At 50.9% G+C, this 20700-nt stretch overlaps 2 protein-coding genes and 1 long non-coding RNA gene across 3 annotated transcripts in view; 1 reads left to right on the forward strand and 2 right to left on the reverse strand.

The window, feature by feature from the left end:
- The window catches only part of LOC146764273 (uncharacterized), a 189633-nt gene that overhangs the window by 152316 nt on the left and 16617 nt on the right, over window positions 1–20700 (reverse strand). The window lies entirely within an intron of this gene.
- LOC146764277 (uncharacterized) lies at window positions 1864–5496 on the reverse strand. Its single transcript, XR_014950942.1, has 3 exons — window positions 5437–5496; window positions 4346–4700; window positions 1864–2791 (listed from the first exon to the last, which is right to left on the reverse strand). It is a non-coding gene; the product is annotated as an uncharacterized LOC146764277 (long non-coding RNA).
- Window positions 6648–13031, forward strand: LOC146764278 (serine/threonine-protein kinase PAK 3-like). The gene is made up of 10 exons (XM_085564960.1): window positions 6648–6677; window positions 7129–7423; window positions 7894–7957; window positions 8788–8836; window positions 9849–9958; window positions 10712–10829; window positions 11222–11321; window positions 11738–11934; window positions 12352–12489; window positions 12935–13031. Exons 1-10 carry the CDS (start codon window positions 6648–6650, stop codon window positions 13022–13024), a joined length of 1191 nt encoding a protein of 396 aa, XP_085421086.1. The 3' UTR covers window positions 13025–13031.

Raw genomic sequence — 20700 nt, forward strand, 5'->3', positions numbered from 1 at the left:
TTAGTATTACAGAAGTGCACCCCACTTCATATTTCTCATGTTTTTGATTGTTCTGTTTAATATGAAAGGAACAAACTTAATTCTAAATACAAACTATATTTATGATAAACTTAATGTTATGCTTTTGATTATCTAATTGATTGTATATTATTATCTATAAAAACTCAAAGACAGAGATTACAAACTCAATACTAAAATTCTATCAGATGACATTTTCTCAACTCTTTGTTCTCAGAGACATTTTTGGTAATTAAATCATTACTAACATTTCTATCTTTATACAGTGATTTTTATCTATATCATATTTGAAATAACATTGATTCACATAATGTTCATCCTTCTTGGTATCTTGGAAAACACTCGGTCCTGCTGTACTTTTTCATTACGTCTTCTGACTCTTGTAAGAAATTGGGAAGATGCTGTTGAAATTTTTGCTGTAGTGTTGCGATCCCGCCACCGGTGGCGCTGCTGCTCTCGGCGTTGTCGCTGCCATGGCAACCAGGACTGTGCCGCCATCTCCGCCGCCATTGCTGGGCGCTGCGGGGAGATGAGGGGCGGCGCCGCCTCGCTCCCGTCCTTGTTGTGTCACCTTGTGGATGGGAGAAGAGACACCCCCGCCACGGCCGCGCCCCGCCTGCTCCGGCTCCAGCGCGGCTGAGCCCCAGGAACGCCCCTCTCCCCCCTTGCGCTGCTGCTCGGCAGCAAGGAGCCTTCCGTCTCTCGGCTGATGTCCGCTCCGCCCCGGGCTCGCCTCCGGCTCGGTGCTGGCCGGCCCCGCTCTGTCTGGCCCCGCGCCCGCCGCTCCGCGCTGCCGCTCCTGCGCTCCGCCCGGGCGGCTGGCCGGTGCTCACCGCCGCAGCCCGCTGCCTTAGTTCTGCCAACCTCCAACCTCCGCAGGTTGCTGCGCTCACTTTTCTTCGGCAAGGCAGCACTCCCGCTCCAGCTCCCGGCCCCGGCCACGTCCACACCCGCCGTTTGGGTTCCTCGTGAACGCCGAGGTCTTCATGCTCCAGCGGACTCTCACAAACAAACAACAATGCGAAAAGTATTTTTCCTCCCGTTGGGAACGGCCCAATTTGGAGTCTGGAGACTTTTGCTCTGTTCTACCTGATTCCCGTTCACAAAAAGTGAATTTGGGATCCCAGTCCGGTTGCCATAAAGCAATTTGGACCTCAATTTCCAGCACCTCAATGCTACTAGTATCTATGGGAGGTATAGGCATTTCAGGAGCAGAGATGGGAACGGGAAAATTTGTGAGAACCGGAGGGTTTGGCTCACTGGAGAGAAGCGAGGGTTCACATTCTTTATTTTTCTCCCGAGCTGTCCGTATCCCTTCCACCGCCCTCTTTTCTGCCTGACACATTAACAATTCATTATGAACCACTCTCCAAAGTTTACTCATTTTTTTGCCCGGTTTGTCATCATCTAACACTAATTCCCACAACTTATTCCCAAATCTTCTCCATTTTGAAAGTTCATGAACACTGTGCGGGTTAATGAAAAAGCCGTAAGATTCAGCATGATGCAATAGCGAGGGGAGATCCTTATCTAAGTCAATCCCCCTAATCTGCCTTTTTCCAAGAGAAGCACTAAATAAATCATATGCTGCTTGCCTTTCCATGATTACGTCGGTACCGTTGCTGGCTCCTTCAGGCTTCGGCAGCACGTATCGGCTGAGCCCGCTGCTGCGGTCACTCAGGGCGCGGAGCAGAGAGTATCGGCTCTTTCGCCATCCTTCCAGCCGCAGGACCCGAACCCCAACGCAGCACCTCTCTCGCCTTTGACTCGGATCAGGTCCCTGCTTTCGGGCGCCAGTTGTTAGAGGGAATGCCGCGGGAGACAAGACTCATGATATCATGATCATCAAGTCTCAGTTTATTGTGACAGCTTACACAGTTTATATATGTTCGTTAATTAGCTCATACATATTGCAAAAGCCAAGCTCATGATTGGTTGCTATGTGACTTGTACTATTATCTTAAAACTATCTTTGTGAATAATACTCGCCTGTCCAGCTGGCCTTGCAGTTAGAACAGCTTAGTACTTCTTTGTTCTTCTCTATCTATTTCTACATACCAAGCAGTTTCAATATCCTGCTTTCTGCACACCATCTGCTCTTCATGGTCATGCGAACTTTGCAGCAGTCACGTAGCCCTCCCTATTTAGATTAATTTTACAGTATCATGTCCCCTGTTGTACAATCATTCCTCTGTTAAGCTCTCTTCACCCGGCCCTGCGCATTCCGTGCCTCCGCCTCTGCGGGAAGCCCAGGAGCCTCACTTCTCCTGCCCCTCGTTAGCGCATCAGTGCTTCGCTTTGATTTCCCCCAAAAAGGGAAACCCGCCCGAAGCCCTGTGGGTGGGTGGGGGAGCAGAGAGATTTCTGGCAGAAAACTCCAAAGACTCGGAGCAGGAGAAGGAGAAGTCAGTGCAGAGCCTTAAATGCAGCTTTCCCCACGCCTCCCTGCTCCCAGCTGCACCTCCTCCCCCGGCAGGGCAGGAGACAGGGAATGGGGCCATGCTCAGCTCATCCCCCGGGGCTTCTCCCTCTGCTCAGGGACAGGAGTCGTTCCCTGCTGCACCCTGCGCTCTCTCCCGGCCGAGACTTCTCCAGGAACTTCTCGGAGCGGAGTCCATCCCCTGGGCACAGCCCCCTCCGAGTGCTGCAGCGTGGGTCACTGTGCCACGGGCTCAGTCCTGCCAGGACAGGCTGCTCCAGCGGGGCCCCTCTGCCCGCGGGCTCACAGCTCCTCTCAGGTATCCCCGTTGTGAATTAAAATTTTAAATCTTTCCTAATAATAAAATTGTTATAAAAATAATAATACAATTAGATTAATAAAGTTTAGAGTTAAGATAATTATAAGACAATAAAAAGCAAAGAATTACGGACGTCTGGATGCTCTTGCACACTAAGTTACGAAAAGCATTCTTTGTGGGCAAAGGAATAGCTTTAAAAGCAATAGCTGGTTGCATATTCATATATCTTCCATGGTTATGCATACATTCTATTTAAAACAAGATCTCTGTCTGTTGTATGTCAACTTTCTTTTAATTATTAAGGCGTCTTCGACTCTGAGTAAAGCTTGAAGAAATTAGCTTCTTTTGATAACAAAACTATAAATTCTTTTTTTTTTTTTTTAAAGATTTAGGTGTTCTTCAAAGTGAGTATCTCATTCTAAAAAAAAAAAAAACAAACTCCCACCACATACATAGTCTCTATTTTAATATTATTTTGGAACCTAAAACTTACACCACTAGTTTATTTAACACACTACTTAAGAGAATGAATACAGAATAACTTTCTAACATTACACATATAATATTCATTATAATATTTACGAAAAGCCAGTCATAAAATATGCATTTTTCACAATCTTCTTATATTTTATAAATCATTTGGCTTGAACAATATTTTTTATTTACTTGTATTCTTTGGACTCCATTGGTAATCTAATAAAACATGGGATTAAACAAAGAAGAAACATTAAAACACTTGTAACACATAAAAGGAAGAATTTTAATTTTTTCTACTATTTAATTCTCAATACAGTAACCCACTTCTTAGTTTTTAACATTATTTTCTCATTTTTGGACTGATACCTGGGTCATAATTTTTTTAATATATCTTTTGGTTTTGGGGTTTTTTTTTCTTTTCTAGGATGACTTCCCTATTGCTATCTATTTTTAATAATTTGTATACTCTTTTTTTTAGCTAATAAATAGTTTAAAGCTAACATATTTTAATACACTGTAGTTTTTGTTTGGATTTCCTGACTTAATATTAATTCTAATGTTTGAGTATCTTTGTTTGTTATCTTCCTTATAACTGTTTGGAGTTTTATAATATGATTTAGTATAAAATTGGGGGTTAATACAGAGTTAGACCGTTGTGTTGGTTTTACTTTTTTTTTGTTTACTAATTGTTTTTTACTGAATTTTGGACTATGTTTTTAAGATTAAATGTAAAACAAATGCATCTCTCTCCTTTTGGATATTCTATGTTTTATGTATTACTATTTTTTCTGAAGTTCTTTGCAATCTAATAATTTTCCCCCTTTTTCCTGCAGGTACTTAATTTGGATGGGTTATAACAGTGGCCAGGAAACCCTCGGCTTCTTCTCTCCACGGGGTTCCTCTTCTTCCTAAGACCCAGTCCCAGTTTCCCCAGGGGGGATTCTCTCTTTTTTATCACTCCCTTGGTCTCTTTACTGGCCGCTTTTCCCACGAAAAAGACGAAAAGCAGCGTGAGAGGCTGCAGCAATCACTTGGCAAGTCTGGGGTACCCAGCAGCCTCTGTCACAAACATTCATTCCCCCCTTATCCGCCCCATCCCAACAAATACTCACCTGTCCTTTGTCCTTGGGTCTTGGTTCTTCGTGTACACTTTAGTCTCAGGGGCTAATTACCGCGGTTTTAGGGAATCCTTTCCCTGTTCTTTGTTTTATTGTCTCCTTCTGCCCGTGGATCATAACCTGTGTCTGTGGTCACACACCAGGGGAACAGAGCGAGGCTGCCTAAATAGGGCAGGACCCATCTTCCTCACCCTGACTCTCCTCAGGCCCCAGCAGAGAGGTGTTAGAAACAATCCTGTGCTACCATAATTGTGAAAAACGCCAATCACTTGGCTCCCTGGGCTGGGTTTGCAGCTCCTCCTCCTGCAGCATCTCCGGGGCTTTTCCTCCTCTGCCATCCAGCCATGCCCTGGGAATGAAAAATCCTGGTTTGGGGAAAACCAAGGTGGGAGCGCCTTGGACTGGAGGCTCCTCCTGCCCAAGTCCATCCCTAGAACTCAGCAGGAATCTTGTGTCCATGAAAATCTCCACAGTATCAAGGTTCAGCCCAAAACAACTCTCCCAGGAGTTCCCTATCTCTGATCTCTCCACTTTTGGGGTTCCAGAGGTTTCCTTTCCTTGGGATGATGGGGGTCCAATGTCTCCAGGGGTTCCCCCTTCTCAGGTGTCCTGCTTAGGGATGATCCAGGGGCTGTTGGGGCTCCATGGGGTCCCTTTTCCCCTGATGCTCTACTTTGAGATCCCAGAGGTCCCAGGGGTCCCTCCTCTTCAGGCTCCCCCCCCTTTCCAGCCAGCCGGGGGTCCCCCAGCTCCAGGATCGCCCCTCTCTGCTCTCCCCACTCCGGGGGTCCCAGGGGTTCCCCTCCTCTGCTCCCCCGGGGGTCCCCAGGACCAATGTCCTCCCCCTGGTGACACTGGGCAATGGCCACGTGGACTCCCAAAGATCCCCCAGGGGGCTCAGCTTTGGGGTCCTGAAAGATCCAAACCTACACACACACAGAAAAATCCTCCCAGGGTTTATTTGGGCCTCCCAGACGACATCTGGGGCTCAATTCCACAATCTGCACATTCCCAACACACCCCAATAAAAAACCCTCTCAGGGACCCCCCGATAGATTTGGGACGAGCTCCCCCTCCCCTCTCACCTGCAGGATGAGCTGGGGGCGATGGTCCTGGGGCCAAGGGTGCTGCGGCCTCAGGGGGCACTGGAACCTCCTGTTTCTCCTCCTTTTCCTGCTCCTGATCCTCCTCTTCCTGTTCCTTCTTTTCCTCTCTCCCTCCTCCTCCTCCTTCCTAATCCGACCTCCTGCCCAGTTCCTGCCTTCTGTATATTTAGAGTGGAGCACCTTGCTTGTTTTTAGAGCGAGAACAAAGATCCCAGCGGGAACACGGCTTGCTGGCTTTAGTCAGAAGTAGCAGTGACTAAAGGTCCTGTTTCCTCTGCTGTGCTCCCGTCCTTGTTCCTCCTCAGTGTTCAGGCTGGGCTATGGGGTGTCCCTGTTTGCTGCATTTTCAGAGCTCCTCCTGGAGCCTTTGGGCAATAGGCTGTGCCCTGGGAGGGTTCTTTGTGCTCCTTTGTGACCCAGGAGAACCTTCCGGGCGGTTTCTGCGTGAGCTGCTGCTGTGATGTCACAGGAGCACTGCCACGTCCCCAAGGTGCTCCCGTGGCTGTGGGACACGGAGGCCTCAGTGTCCCCAGTGGCTCTGGGCACTGCTCCTTGCCGCAGGATCCTCCTGCCCGAGGCATTCTCAGCACCAGCCCAGCCCTGACGGGTGTCCTTGTGTGCTTGCAGGGCTGCAGTCTGCAGACGTGTGCAGCGCAGCCAGAATGATCCAGCACGTGGCTGCTGCAGTTTGCACGCTGTACTCTGTGGCTTATTCGGGATATTTTTTAACCCACTTGGCACATAAGTCGAGGTTTTCCCTCGGTGCTGTGGCTTTGGGCTTGCTGTGTGCTTTCTGTTCTTCCTCTGGACCCGAGCTGACTTTGTAACCAAATGGCCATGAAGGCCCCATTGCTTTGGGAGAGCTCCTGCCAGCAGCTGCAGCTGAAAAAGGGGGTGTCTGCAGCCAGCGGGGCGTGCACAGCATTTGCAATGAGCCCTGGGGGGTTCTGTTCCCTCCAGCGGGGAGTCTGTGGCAGCAGAGCCGGGAACTCCCTGCCCAGCCAAGAACTGACCCAGCCCAGCATTTTGTGCTGTTCTCTTGCTGTGGGAAGGGACTGTGGCTCCTGGAGGGACGCTGGGAAAGCAAAATGCTCTCTCGGGGTTGCCTTGCTCCGTGGCATTTCCCACCACAGGCAGTTTTTCCCTGACAGCATCTGGTTCATGTTCCCTCTCCCGTTGCAGGGCACCTCATGTGTGGATTCCGAGCAGCTCCTCCTCCGGTGAGTGGGAAAGGAACCTTTGGTGTTTGGAATTGTGCAGCAAGCTGTGAGCTCGGCATGTGGCAGCCGAGTGCCAGCCTGGGAGGCTGAAGGAAAGTTCCTGTCAGAGTCTTTGCAGCAGCAGCAGCAAAGGGATCCCCAGCAGATTTCTCCTTTTCTGCTGCAGAGCTTTTGAAGGGCTGCAGGTCTGGTTTTGCAGGCAGAGGATTGCTTGCTGGCTTTAGCCACGGTGGAATATGGAATTCCCAACAATAAGTGGCAATGCGGACTTTAGCCCATTGTTAGTTTGAAGGACTCCAAACCCAATTTCTGCTTCGTGCAGCTGGATGTGCAGCTGAGGATAAATAAGGTGATCACTGAGATAGAACTTCCTGTCCCTCACACTGCCGTCTGTCCACAGGGCACAAAAGCAGCACCAGCCCCTCCTCTGGCTCCCTCTGCTCCCAAAGAGGAGGCCAAAGAGGAGGAAGACAGCAGTGAGCTCCCCGCTGTTCTGGGGGACGCTGGTGAACTTCCCTCGGTGCCGGGAGATGACAGTGAACTTCCCGCTGCTCTGGGAGACGAGGGCGAACATCCCGCGCTGTGGGAATACAGCGGCGAGGCTCCCGCGGCGTGGGACAAGGACAGTGGACATCTCCCGGCGTGGGACGAGGGCAGTGGATGTCCCCTGGTGCGGGACGAGGATGGCCAAGCCCCCATGGTGTGGGATGAGGACAGAGGACATCCTGTGCCTTGGAAAGAGGAGGGTGAACTTCTCCCAGCATGGGAAGAGGACAGTGAATGTCCCGTGGCTTGGAAAGATGATGGCGAACCTGCAGCATTTTGGGAAGAGGATGGAGAATCTCCCTGTGCTTGGGAAGAGGATGGAGAACCTCCCTGTGCTTGGGAAGAGGACACGGAACCTCCCTCCGCTGTGGGATCCTGGGCTGAAGGTTCTGACAGCAGCACAGCCCTGCAGCCAGAGGGGAGAGGGGAGTGGTGCCTGGTGCAGCTGAGTACGTCTGCTCTGTTCCTGTGTTCAGAGCAGGGGCTGTGTGTGTGTCTCGGCATCAGCTGCAGCCAGCGTTGCTCTGCAGCTGAATGTCACAGGGGCATTTATTGTCCTTCCCAGCTGAGACCAAGGGGCTCACGGCCCCAGGGAGTGGGGCTGCATTCTGGCTCTGCTCTGGCGGGGTCTGGCTCTGGGAGGGAGCCTCTTCCACGTGGTTTCTTTCAGGGAACATCGTGAGCGTGGAGGAGCCTGCCGAGAAATACCTGGAAGTGGAGCAGATTGGCCAAGGGTAAGTGCACGGCAGCTACTTCTGCACAAGCAGCCCAGGGGCTGTGCTGGTGCAGGATCAAGGGAGAAGTCAGGAGAGCTCCAAACACCTTCAGACACTGGGGTGCCATCCTGCTGTCTCTCAGTCCTGATCAGAATTGAGAACTGTGGTCAGAAGGAGCTGTCACAGGCCCCTGAGGCTGGCAGTGTCCTGCCTGCAGCAAGGAGCAGGACCTGGGAGATCTTCTGTGTCTGGAACTGGATTGCTTAAAAGAGCCACTCACCATCTGGAGACTGTCAGAAAACAGTTCTCAAGGAGATTTCTTTCAAATATTTTGCTTCAAAAAATGTTCTCTGGTCAGCATTAACAAGCTAATGGTTTGGAAACAGGAACCAGAGATGAACTAATGAGTGCTCTATTCTAGCACAGCTCATAGAGCCCATACATTCAGCAACAGACACAGAGCTGATGCACTCTGGGGGAAAATGCATCACCTGCCTGATGGCAGGGCCCTTGTGGATCCTGCAGGTCTTAGGCAGGAAATGGAAAAGGATGAAATGCATTCTTTTCCAGTTCTTTAGACACCCATTGCTCACCTCAGGTTTTGAACTAAAGCAATTCAGCGTGGACATTTGGGATTGGCTCCAGCCCAATTCCTTCGTGTTGGGTCTCAGTTTTCTCTTGCACACCAGGCATGGCAGAGGGCTGGTGGCTGCTGCGCTGTTGTTGCAAGGGTCGATGCACCCAGGTGTTTGTGAGCGCTGCAGGCAGCAGAGATCTCCTGTCTGGGCTGGCTTTCACTCCCAGGGCCTCAAGCACTGCTTCTTTCTTCTCTGCTGTTTTGTCTCCAGGGCTTTCGGAACCGTTTCCAAAGGACTCGACAGGGCCACTGGAGGAGAGGTCAGTGCCAACACGCCCAGCACGTCTGGCAGCTCTCCAGGGCTCTCCCCTCTGCTGGGAGCTGTGGCTGCAGCTCTGGGGGCCAGCAGAGCTTTCCTGCACAGGCTGCTCCTCTGAAGGCAGAGCAGTGTCAGCCTGCAGAGCACAGCTGGGACACACTTGGTCCTTCTGGAGTGCCCAAAGGGATGCAAGGAGGGCAGTGGTGTCTGTCAGAGCAGGACACGCTGGCTTGCTCTTCATATTTAAAAGTGTGAATGGATCAGGGCTGGAGACTGAGGCCCAATTTATCTTCACCCCAGCCTCAGACAGGAACACTATTTAGCAGTTTTTCCATCCAGCCTTTCATCTTTAAAGGGTACCTCAAGGCCTAATTAGGGAGAGGTCCTGCTTGGGCTCAATTTGGGGATTTAATTCCACTTCAGCTGTCCACAGAGAGAGAGGGAGAGAAATGAGAAGATGGATGTCCAGAGCAAAGCTCTCTCCTAAACCCTGCAGTTGTTTTTGGGTCTGGGGTCAGTGACAGCCTGTGACAGGGATCACCTGAGCAATGGATGTGTGTGTTTGCTTTGTTGTGCAATCCCAAACAGAGTAGCTGCATCTGAAATCATGACCAAATCCCATAGAATTGCTAAAGGGTTACTGGCTGTTTTGCACTGTTTTCACAGAACCAGAATTACCTCCTGCTTGCAAAATGTGTTTGAATAATAATGAGAGTGTTGAGGCCATATGAGAAGACTGTAGGTGCAGAGAATGTGGTTAGAGCTTGGAGGCTGACAGCTGAGGGGCCATTTCTGCAGAGCTTGCAAGGCCAAATGTCTCTGGCCATGTGTCCTGTAAGCAGCCCCAGCGAGCAGAGCAATGGGCTGTGGGAGTGGCCCTTGCTGAGCTCTGGTGCCCATCCCAGGGCAGTTTGGCACAGCCCGGCTCCGTCGCTCCAAAAAGCCTCGCCCCGTGTTTGCTGTGGCCTCCTGCCACAGACTCCTCCAGTTAAAGGTCTGCAATGTCCCCTCAGGTGGCCATAAAGAAAATGAGTCTCAGAGGGCAGAACGGGGAACGCGCTGTGAATGAGCTCCTGCTCCTGAAGGACACGAAGAACCCCAACATTGTCAACTCTTTGGACAGGTGAGTGCTCCAGGCCTCACCCCGTGCACGGGCCCTGCCTTTACCTTTCCTGGCACCCGTAGTCTGTAGCCTGTTTTGAAAATGCCTGACCCAGCCGTATCTTCCCAAAACAACAGCCTGGCAGTTCGCTCCCTCCGTGTGCTTTGGTTACTTTGGTTTGTTTTTTCCTTCAAGTTGACCCCGTTTTCTGTGTCTTACAGCAAGTGCTGATAAACCACAGCAGAAATTATTTCCCTTGGCTTCTTCTTCCCAGCCCTTTTCCATTGCTGCAGATATCAGGAAAACCAGGGCCTTGTTTCCAGAAATGCCTCATTTGCCCATTTTTCACTGGCATTGCCTGTTTCTGAAGGGACTTTCTGAAAGGTTTTCTGATTGCTTTTGTCCCAAGTGCTGCACGGCCTCCACCCCTGGATAACGCTGGGAGTTGTGTTGCCTTGTTCTGCAGGGAATGGTGGAACTGATGAGCTCAGAAGCTGAACCAGCTGGGGCCAGTGTTGTGGTTCCACACTGATCTGGGCTGTTGCTAAACTGCATTTTTCACCTGCTTGCCATCTAAGGCCTCTCCTTTCTCACAGGTGTCTCTTCCTTTAGACTGTGCAGATTCCAAGGGCTCTGCAGCCTGGCAGGAATGTCTCTCCATCGGATTCTGTCCTCATGGACAAGTGACCTGGAAACAAAACTGCACTCCAGACTTTTCCATGGGGGAATTGAGCACTGCACATTCGTCTCCATGTCACTGCTTTTCTTTTCCAGCTTCCTTGTTGACGGAGATCTCTGGCTGGTGATGGAATACATGGATGGAGGAACTTTGCAGGACGTTGTCAGACAGACACGCATGGCTGAAGGAGAGATGGCAGCTGTCAGTCGGGAGGTGAGGGATCCTACCTGTGGCTGCCATGGCTTGGACACGATGGTCCTTCCACAGAGGCGTGAGAACAGGAGTGGCTCCATGCTCAGGGCTCTGTTTCTCTGTTGTTTTTATGAGCTGGAGAAGAAAGAGCCTCTGCAGTGAACGGCCTGCCAGCATCGCTGCACTTCTGCTCTGTTCTTGCTCTGTTTCCTGCTGTTGTGGCACTCTCTGTCTGTTCTGGATTTGATGTGCTGTTCTCAGCTTTGCCCTGAACCGTTTGCCTGGAGCCTGTGTGCTCTGCACTCCTGGCCTGTCACAGCAAAGCTGCTGCTGGCAGAATTCCGACCTGTCCTTTCTTGTGTGATAGATTCTGGCCATTGGTTTTTGTCCTGGTGTTTCTTGTTCTCTCTCAGTGCCTGCAGGGCCTGGATTTCCTCCATGCAAACCGGGTGATCCACAGAGATCTGAAGAGCTCCAACATCCTCCTGGGCATGGCCGGCTCTGTCAAGCTGGGTGGGTGTTCCTGGCCAGGCACGGCGCTCCCGGGTGCGGCTGTGGGGCTGCTTCCCAGTGCCGGCCAGAGCCCCACAAGGGCTGCTGGGGGCACTGCCCGGCCCCTGCTGCCAGCTGAGAGCGGCTGCCCCTGCAGAGAGCTCTGGAGAGCAGCAGGGTGCCAGGGGTGGCTTTGCTCTGTGTATGGCCCCCCCAGAGGGGCAGGAGTTGGAATCTAAAGCTTAAGGGAATCAGTAAAAGCCACTGCACAAAAGCTGAGGGTTTCTTTAAGGGTCCAGTTCCACCTTCCCTTGGCTACAGCCCTGAGCACTTTTCCAGCTGACTTCACTACTGCATTCTCAGACTGAGAGTGGGGAGTCTTGGTGCTTGGTTTGCTCATTCCAGCTGCCGTTGACAGTGTTTGTTTCTGTCCTCAGCTGATTTTGGCCTCTGTGCTCAGCTCAGCTCTGAGCAGGACTGGCGCAGCTCCATGGTGGGCACTGCTCACTGGATGGCCCCAGAAGTTGTGACCAGTTCTCCTTATGGCCCCAAGGTGGACATCTGGTCCTTTGGCATTGTGACCATCGAGATGGTGGAAGGAGAACCTCCTTACTTCAAGGAAACGAGGGCCATGGTAAGAGGCAAATTCTCCAGGAGCTGCAGAGCCCTGTGAGCACAGGGTGACCCTGCACTGGGAGCAGCAGCTGGAGGTTTCTGCACCTGGGGAAGGGAATTCCCAGAGGACTTGAGCCTCAACACAGACAAATATTCCGCAGTCTCCAGCAACAATTTGCTTTGGGATTTATGCTGTTGCAGCTCTTCTGGCTGTGAGGATGACCTGAAAATGTGAAGCAAGTGCATCAGCTCTTTCCAATGGCTGTGGCAGCACCAGGGTTTGGGTTTTTTGGTTGGCACAGGACAATGAGCTGTGAGCAGCATCTCTGCCAGGGAGGAAAGTGCCCCTGGAGGTGGTCCTGATAACCCGGGGTCGCTGTGAGCACCTGTGGGTGGGAAGGAAGCTGGCAGAGTGCTGAGTTTGCTTTTCCTGCAGGCTCGCGCTCTGATCCGGCACAACGGGACCCCGCAGCTGCAGGAGCCCCGGCGCCTGTCGGCTCTGCTGCGGGACTTCCTCGAGTGCAGCCTGGAGCCGGACGAGGAGCAGCGCTGGTCTGCCCAGGAGCTGCTGCAGGTGAATGCCGAGCAGCTGAGGGGAAGCAGCAGCGCCAGGGAGGGGTTTTCTGCTGGGGCCCCTCCGATAGTCTCCAGCCTCGCTGCATTCCACACGCAAAGCAAGCAGAATCCTCGCCGGGTTTGGCTTGGCAGGGTCCTTTCAAGGGCATCTGCCCCTGGTGCCCCACGAGGAGCAGGGCCATCTTCAGGCAGCTCAGGTGCTCAGAGCCCTGCCTGGCCTGAGCTTGGATGTTCCCAGGGAGGAGGCACCTCCCACATCTCTGGGCACCTTCTGTCAGTGTTTCCCCACTCCTGGCAAAAATATTCTGCCTTCGATCTAACCTGAGCCTGCTTCCCTCTCCTGAGTTTCAGACCATTTCCCTTTGTCCTGTTGCAACAGAGTCTGTGAGAAAGTTGCTCTGGAAAGTAACAGTTCATTTCTTTCTTTTTTATCCTTTGGGCAGCACCCATTTTTATCATCAGCCAAGCCTCTCTCCAGCCTGACCCCTCTGATCACCGCAGCAAAGCAACTGAGGCAGCAGCAGAGGAGATGAAGCACTGGAGGACAGCTTTTAGTTACAGTAGTTAGTGAGGAAAACTAGTTAGTGATGGTAGTTAGCAGTGCTAGTTGGTTATGGTAGTTAGGACAGCCTGTTTGTTACGGCTCTTATGACAGCCTGTTTGGTATGGCAGTTTTTTGAATAAAAACTCTCTTAAGCCTCAACTCCCTTGAGGTGTCCCTTCCTCCTCCCTCCGTGACTCGGCTGCCCGCAGCAATGTGAGGGGAGAGCGGGCCCAGCCTGGCCCAGAGCTGAGCCCCAGCAGAGCCCTGGCAGAGCCCAGAGCAGCCTCGGATCTGCAGAGTCAGCCTGGGAGGAGGCGCTCGGAGCCTTCTGGGCTGCACCCGACTCTTGGTTACAAACTGCGTGTGCTGGAAAATGCCACCGGCTCTGCCAGAGGGCAGAAGGGGCCCGGGGAAGGCCCCAGTGCTCCCTGCAAGGGAAACACCTGCCCTGGGTTTGTTATAGAGAACTATGTCGTTGGTGGCTTTTGCTCTTATGTCTTGACTTCTGCAACTTATTCTTAGTCACAACGATTTTGATGCAGTATAGTTTGTAATCACTTTTAACTGCTTTTGCTGTAATATAATTTGTCAGCTTTTTGTGGCCAATGCCCTGGCCCCTGTGTAGCTCATATCCTCAGAACATCATTCTTGGATGATAGTTTAGTTTGTGCACAGTGTGAAAAACATACATACTACTTTTGGCTTTTGCAAAATATTGAACTGGATGCCATGGTTTGTGCATTAGAATGTTAACTTTTGCAGAAGTAGCTGTAGTTGTGAAATAATAACTAATGCTTTTATTTTTGTAACTAACTGACAGTAATAACTCAGAGGTATTTGTGAAACAGCCAATGTTGATTTAAAGTACTTGTGGAAGTAGCTAAAACCGTCTGCATGGCCAGATAACATTTAAGGAACGGGTGTGATGAGGACCCTGCCGCTGACCCTTCGACTGGAAGGAACTGTCTCCTGCTGATGTGGAAACCCAGGTGTCCCAGGGTGAGGTTCTGGTGTTTGTATCCCCAATCGTGGGTTCTGTTCATGTTTGATATTCTGTTCTGTGCTCTCAGAACTGACTCTGAAAGTGAAGGTTTGTTTTGTCTTGTTATCAGCTGGCTCACCTCCCCCCATGGTCTGTTCTCCACAAGAGGCTTGTGTGGGCTGGCTTGGCTTGCTTTTGCTGGCTTTGTTTGCTTGCTTTTGCTTCCGCTCTTGCCTTTGCTTTTTCCTGTTAGTTAGTTTAACTAGGCAGTCCAATTTTTTCCCTGGACTGTTTCTTTCCCTTTCCTTCTTCTGAATACCATCCAACCTGCTCTGGACTGGGACCTGGGAACCCCGAGGAGCACCGGGAGCCTGCGCTCTGTGATCTGCAGCAGCCATCCCCAGTGCCCAGAGCAATCCCCAGCGCCCAGACCCAGGCGACCACCCCCAGGAGAGACTTCCTGGATTTGTCATCTCTTCAGAGTGGTGAAAGAGTTTTGTTGTCATCTGGTGTTGTTCATTTTTTTAGTGCTGGGGATTGTTTTGTTAGTTAAATAAACCGGTTGTTTTCCACTTCTCTCAGAGAAAGTTCTTCCCGAATCAGGTGGGTGGGGAGGAGCCGTGGGGGTTTGTTTTCTGGGGGCTCCTTCCAGAGGAGGATTTGGGGGATTTGCATTCCAAGAGCACTCAGGGTTGCGTGTTGAGGTTATGCCCAAGGGGATTTTGGGTTGGACAACACAGCTGGACTGAAGGTTAAAAATGTCCAAGGGGATCTGGGGTTGGAAAACAGTAACACCTAAAATTCTGCTGGGTTGAGAGACATCCAGGATTAAACCTGCTGGGTTGATGGATTAACATTCCATGAGCACTCAGGGTGTAGATATGTAATGTAGACTGTTTGAAAGTAAAAGGTACCTTGTATGTGAAAGTGAGTGAAAAATAAAAGTGAGTAAATGTAGATGAATGGAAGTATATATAATGTAGATTGTTTATTCTGAGCTTTACTTTATCTCCTTGGAGGCAGGTGGATTGTGTTGAATAGTATATTGAGAGAAAGGACTTTTTGAGTAGTTGAAAGAAGGTGGTATTCAGGTTGTTAGAGAAAGTGGGAAACAGAGGCAGAGGACTTGTGAAGAAACGTGAGGAATGGACTATCACATCTAAAATGGACAACACCAAAACACACCAAAGGAGTGTTGAAAAGGACTTGCATAGAAAAATCAGCAAAAAGGAGTGACAAGGGAAACAGAGGGCAAGCCTGGATTGAGCACTGTACTCACCAGTGAGAAGATCACACGTACCTGCTGTGGGCAGCAACCCCACAGGCAGGGGAGGTGGGGGTATAAGCCAAGCCAGACCTCTGTCATTCCTGTTTCTGTCTCCCATTTGTTGTCTTTTCCCTTCTGAGATACAAGCAAGATCGTGTCACAAATGTTACAGAAAGTGTTACATGGAAAGAAACCAAAGTTCCTTTTTGGTACACACACCCATGTCAACAGCCACAGACCCACCCAAATTGAGTACCTGCAGGCAAAAAGGGGAAAAACTGCAGTGTACTAGAATAGGTTGGCTTTAGACTGTTTATTGGCTAATGAACGGGGTGTTTATGGAAAGTTTAATATATCAGACTGTTGAAAATAGATGACAATGGGGAGGTCATCCTAGAAAAAAACAACCCAGACACCAATCCAAAAATGGGAAAACAGTGTTAAAAACTAACTGGTGGGGTAATGTATTGAGGATGGGATGGTGGAAGAAATGGGGATTCTTCCTTTTATGTGTTACAACTGTTATAAATGAAAATTTGTCCAGCCAAATTAATATGAAAAAATAAAATATTTATTTTGCAATCAAATTCTATCTAGGCCAGCCACAAGGAAAGAACAGAGCCGAGCCCGGGGTCGGCCCTGGGTGTTCAACAAAGAGGTCAGCCTCAGCAGAGGTTTTCCTCTAAGCCCACACACCTCCATCCTGGCACAAGCAGTTTTTATAGGGAAAATTCTGCCTGAGGCCAAGATTTCAGCAGTCAGTCTTTTCTTCCATTAAGAGTCCACATGTTAATAAGATTTTCTGCTTTGGTGATGAGGGAGAACAGTGTCTGGAGTTTGTTGAATCCCTTGATGAAATTTACGGGAGGGAACGCTGCATTCACCTGTGTCTGCCCAAGGATTTCCATGATATCCATCTCGGGTCCTTCAGGCAAGGATCAGCACCGGGGGTTCCTGTATCTCCCCAGCCATGGCCCATCTCCTGGGGAGCCGCACCTTCTTACTTGTAAATCAGTTTCCAATATACACCCGGTCTCACCTGCGAGGGAGGGGGGGAATCCTAATACAAACGTGTAGAGTGTTAGAGTGTTCTAACAAATCTAACAAATATTCAATATCACATATATCATATTAGAAATGGAGCCAATTATATCTGCTGCATATAACAGTATGGTAAATGTAGCTTTGTAGGTAAAATGAAGCTTTAGTAGTAAAAAAGAAACTATGTATGTGTGTGTTGGGGGAGGGGTTTAAGGAATGAGATACTCGTTTCAAGGAACATGCAAATCCTCCAGAGAAGAGCAATTTATGGTTTTCTTATTAGAAGAAGCTGATTTCTTCATGCCTGGCTCAGACTTGAAGACCCCGTGGGAATTAAAGAAAGCAGTTGACATACAAGAGACAGAGTTTTTTGTTTCAAATAGAATGTATGTATAACCATAAAGGATATATGAATATGAAACAGTGTATTGTTTTAGGGGTGATTTCTTCATTCACAAGGTACATTCCTCTTGGCTTAAGTGCCTGAGAGCATCTGGACCTCAGATATTCTTTCCTTTTTATTGTCTTGTAATTGTCCTAACTCTAAATTTTTATCAGTCTAATTCTATTCCTATTTTTTTCACCATTTTATTATTAGTAAACTTTTAAAATTCTAAAAACCAAATGATCAGCATTTTTCACAAATTCCTATCAGGAGACAGAGAAACCATTTATCATTTCTAAGGCATCATTAGATTACAAGCTGTCCTCGGAATAAGAACCAACCAGACAGCTCCAGCTCCTGACCTTCCTGCCGACCAAGCCACTGAAATGAGGAACACATTTCACCAGGAGATGGGATCAGATTATCTGTTAGCAGAAAAAGGAGGAGTTTGTGGAAAACTAAATTACTCAAACTGATGTTGGCAAAGAGATGACAAGGGGAAAGTGTTGAAAAAGATAAAAAAGGAAATAGGAAAGCAGTTTATGTATTGGTCCAAGCATGTAAAGGATGGGAATGGGACACACTTTCGTGGCTCCCCAGCAGACCAGGGGTTAAACGTTGGGACTCTGCTGGATTTTCCCCGGAAAGGGCCCATCTCTGCACCAAGCTACCTTTTTTCATTTGTAAATTAGGTCTTTCTTTCTCTGCCAACTGTGGTGTCTCCAGCCCCGGCTGCAGCCACTGGTCATTTAAAACTTGAAGATTCTTTTTCTAGAGGCACAACTGACTTGATGTATATTTTTCATAAGCACGAATTATTCCACAACATATATTACAATGGGGATGCAGAGATCCCCCTGCAGGTCCGTGGGGGTGCAGAGATCCCCTGCAGGTCCATGGGGAGGCAGAGATCCCCCTGCAGGTCCATGGGGATGCAGAGATCCCCTGCAGGTCCATGGGGATGCAGAGATCCCCTGCAGGTCCATGGGGATGCAGAGATCCCCTGCAGCCCCTGGAGGAGCCGGGCTGGAGCTCGGCGATGCCTGAGAGGAGGCTGTGAGCCCGCGGGCAGAGGGGCCCCGCTGGAGCAGCCTGTCCTGGCAGGACTGAGCCCGTGGCACAGTGACCCACGCTGCAGCACTCGGAGGGGGCTGTGCCCAGGGGATGGACTCCGCTCCGAGAAGTTCCTGGAGAAGTCTCGGCCGGGAGAGAGCGCAGGGTGCAGCAGGGAACGACTCCTGTCCCTGAGCAGAGGGAGAAGCCCCGGGGGATGAGCTGAGCATGGCCCCATTCCCTGTCTCCTGCCCTGCCGGGGGAGGAGGTGCAGCTGGGAGCAGGGAGGCGTGGGGAAAGCTGCATTTAAGGCTCTGCACTGACTTCTCCTTCTCCTGCTCCGAGTCTTTGGAGTTTTCCGCCAGAAATCTCTCCCCTGCCCCACCCACCCACAGGGCTTGGGGCAGGTTTCCCTTTTCGGGGGAAATCAAAGCGAAGCACTGACGCGCTAACGAGGGGCAGGAGAAGTGAGGCTCCTGGGCTTCCCGCAGAGGCGGAGGCACGGGAGGCGCAGGGCCGGGAAAGCCGTGGCGGGAGGCGCGGAGAAGTTTGTTTGTGTGGGCAGCTCAATCCCGGCTCGGCCCGGGCCCGTGCCGGGGCTGTTCCTCATCTCCGGCTTTCCCCTCACGCAGCCCGGGGGCGCCGAGAGCGCGGGGCGAGGCGGGGCCGTGCGCAGAGCCCGCCCCGAGCTCGCTGCCATTGGCCGCCGGTGCCGTCAGTCGCGGTCGCGGCGCGCTGATTGGTGGGAGCGGGGCGCGGCGCGGCCCCGGCGGCGGGCTGAGGGCGGCCGTGGCCGCGCAGCGCCGCCATTGGCCGAGCGGCTGTGCGGGCCCGGCAGCGGCGGCAGCGGCCGGAGCGCGGTGAGGCGGCGGCGGCGGAGCTCGGAGGCGGCCCCGGCGCAGGTGGGAGCCGCGCTGGGCTCTGCGGGGGCTCGGGGCTGGCTGCGGGCGGAGGGGGCGGCAGGGGGCTCCGGCGGCTCGCCGGTGCCGTGTCCGGCCCGTGCCGGCCCCGGGCTGAGGGCGCTGCGGGAGCGGCTGCCCGCGGTCTCCTTCCCGCCGGGGCCGGGCAGGAGCCGCTGCCGGAGCAGCGCTGGCTCGGCCCGGCTGCTGTGGGCAGGACAGAGGGGCTGCCCCGCGGCCGGGAGCGGGCGGGGAAATTCCCGTCGCCGGAGGTTTGTGTGCCCGGAGGAGAGCGAGGAGTCCTGTCAAAGTGACTTTATTGCCGAGCAGGGGCAGAGGCCGTGGGGCATTTGCCGTGCGCTCTCTGCCGTGGCTGTAGTCCGCAGCCTCCTTTTTATCCTCATTTTCCCGGCCGCATCTCCCTCTGCCTTTGCCCACCGGCTGAGTTCCTTGGAAGGTTCCGACTTCCCGATGCGCCTGGAGCCTGTCCTCGTTAATGTGCACCCTCCTTTTGTAGAACAGCCGATATTCATGGCTCTGTTAAGTCTTTGTTCTTCTCCTCGAAGTTCGGGAATGTAGCGGGACTTTGAGCAGCTCTCTGGGTCAATTTGTAACACTTAATGGACCTGATGGTTTCTCCCCTTTTCTACAAGTGCCTGGCCCTATCTCCAGGCAGATTCACTCCTTGACTCTGTTTTGTTCTTCCCGGGTCCTCTTTGTTTTTGGGATTATTCTCGGTGCCCTCATTCCCTGTCCTTTTGTAGCCCTTTGTGGATCAGGAGGCCTGGCTGCCACCTGCATGCCCTGGCTCAGCTGCTGGATGAGCTGCACTGCCAAGGTGTGGAGCATGGTAAAAAGATGAGAGTTGCTGCAGCACAGAAGAGGAGAAGCAGCATTCGTTTGACCCCTGGTCTGCCAGTGCACCACAAAACCGCGTCCCATACCCATCCTTTCCACATTTGGGTCAGAACATGAGCTGCTTTCTTATTTCCTTTCTCATCTTTTTCACCAGTTTTCCTTGGTCATCTCTTTGCCAACAGCAGTTTGAGTCATTTAATTTTCCATAAACTCCTCCTTTTTCTGCTAACAGATAATCTGATCCCATCCCCTGGTGAAATGTTGTGTTCCTCATTTCAGTGGCTTGGTCAGCAGGAAGGTCAGGAGCTGGAGTTGTCTGGTTGGTTCTTATTTGGAGGACAGCTTGTAATTTAATGATGCCATTGAAATGATAAATGGGTTCTGTGGCTCCTGATATGAGTTTCATAGGGTTCCCAGGGGCTGGTCTGTGGTGTTGTAGAATTTGTTCTGGTAGCCGTTTTGGTTTTTCGATTTTTGGCACTCCCTCGGGAGCCAGGGCTGCATCAATTGACTGATTTTCTCTAATGTAAACATCAAATACTTGTATTCTAACTGATTTTTCTGAACTTGTGGTAGCAAAAACCCCAATGCTCGAATCCACCCTATAAAACATAGACAGTGACAGCAGATGTTGGAGTGGGCAGAGGGATGATCCCTCCCTTATTTTGGTGAAGTTTTCCCAACATTCTCCATTTGCTGTTTCCCTTTGCAGCTTCAGCCATTTCTGTTGCAGAGTCAGAGATCCTCACCACGGGCTCTGCCTTCAGCTGTGCAAATTCCATCTGTGGGAGATGGTGGAGTTTGGGATGAGGGGGCAGAGGGAATCAGCCCAATTCCAGCCCCAGGCAAGAAACCCAAACACATTGTCCATGCTTTACCCCAGCACTGTTAATTTGCATTTCTTAAGCTCCTCTCCAGGCTGCTGGAGGGAAAATTCTTTTCCAGGTCAGCCATTGGATGACTCATATGTGGCCACCCCAGAATATGCTGCTTTTATTTTTTCTTTTTAAAGCATATTTTTAAACACACTATTAACTGTTAATGAGTTAAAGGATCACCTTTGTGATAAATGAATGCTCCAATTTATTAATTAACGAAAATTTATTAAATGATCAAAGTATAAATTTAGAGAAAAAAAAAAGAAGAGCCACAATCCAGTCAAAAAGGGTCAGTGCAGAGC

The sequence above is a fragment of the Lonchura striata genome, chromosome 35, assembly GCF_050655825.1.
Source record: "Lonchura striata isolate lonStrDom1 chromosome 35, ASM5065582v1, whole genome shotgun sequence".
Taxonomy (NCBI): domain Eukaryota; kingdom Metazoa; phylum Chordata; class Aves; order Passeriformes; family Estrildidae; genus Lonchura; species Lonchura striata.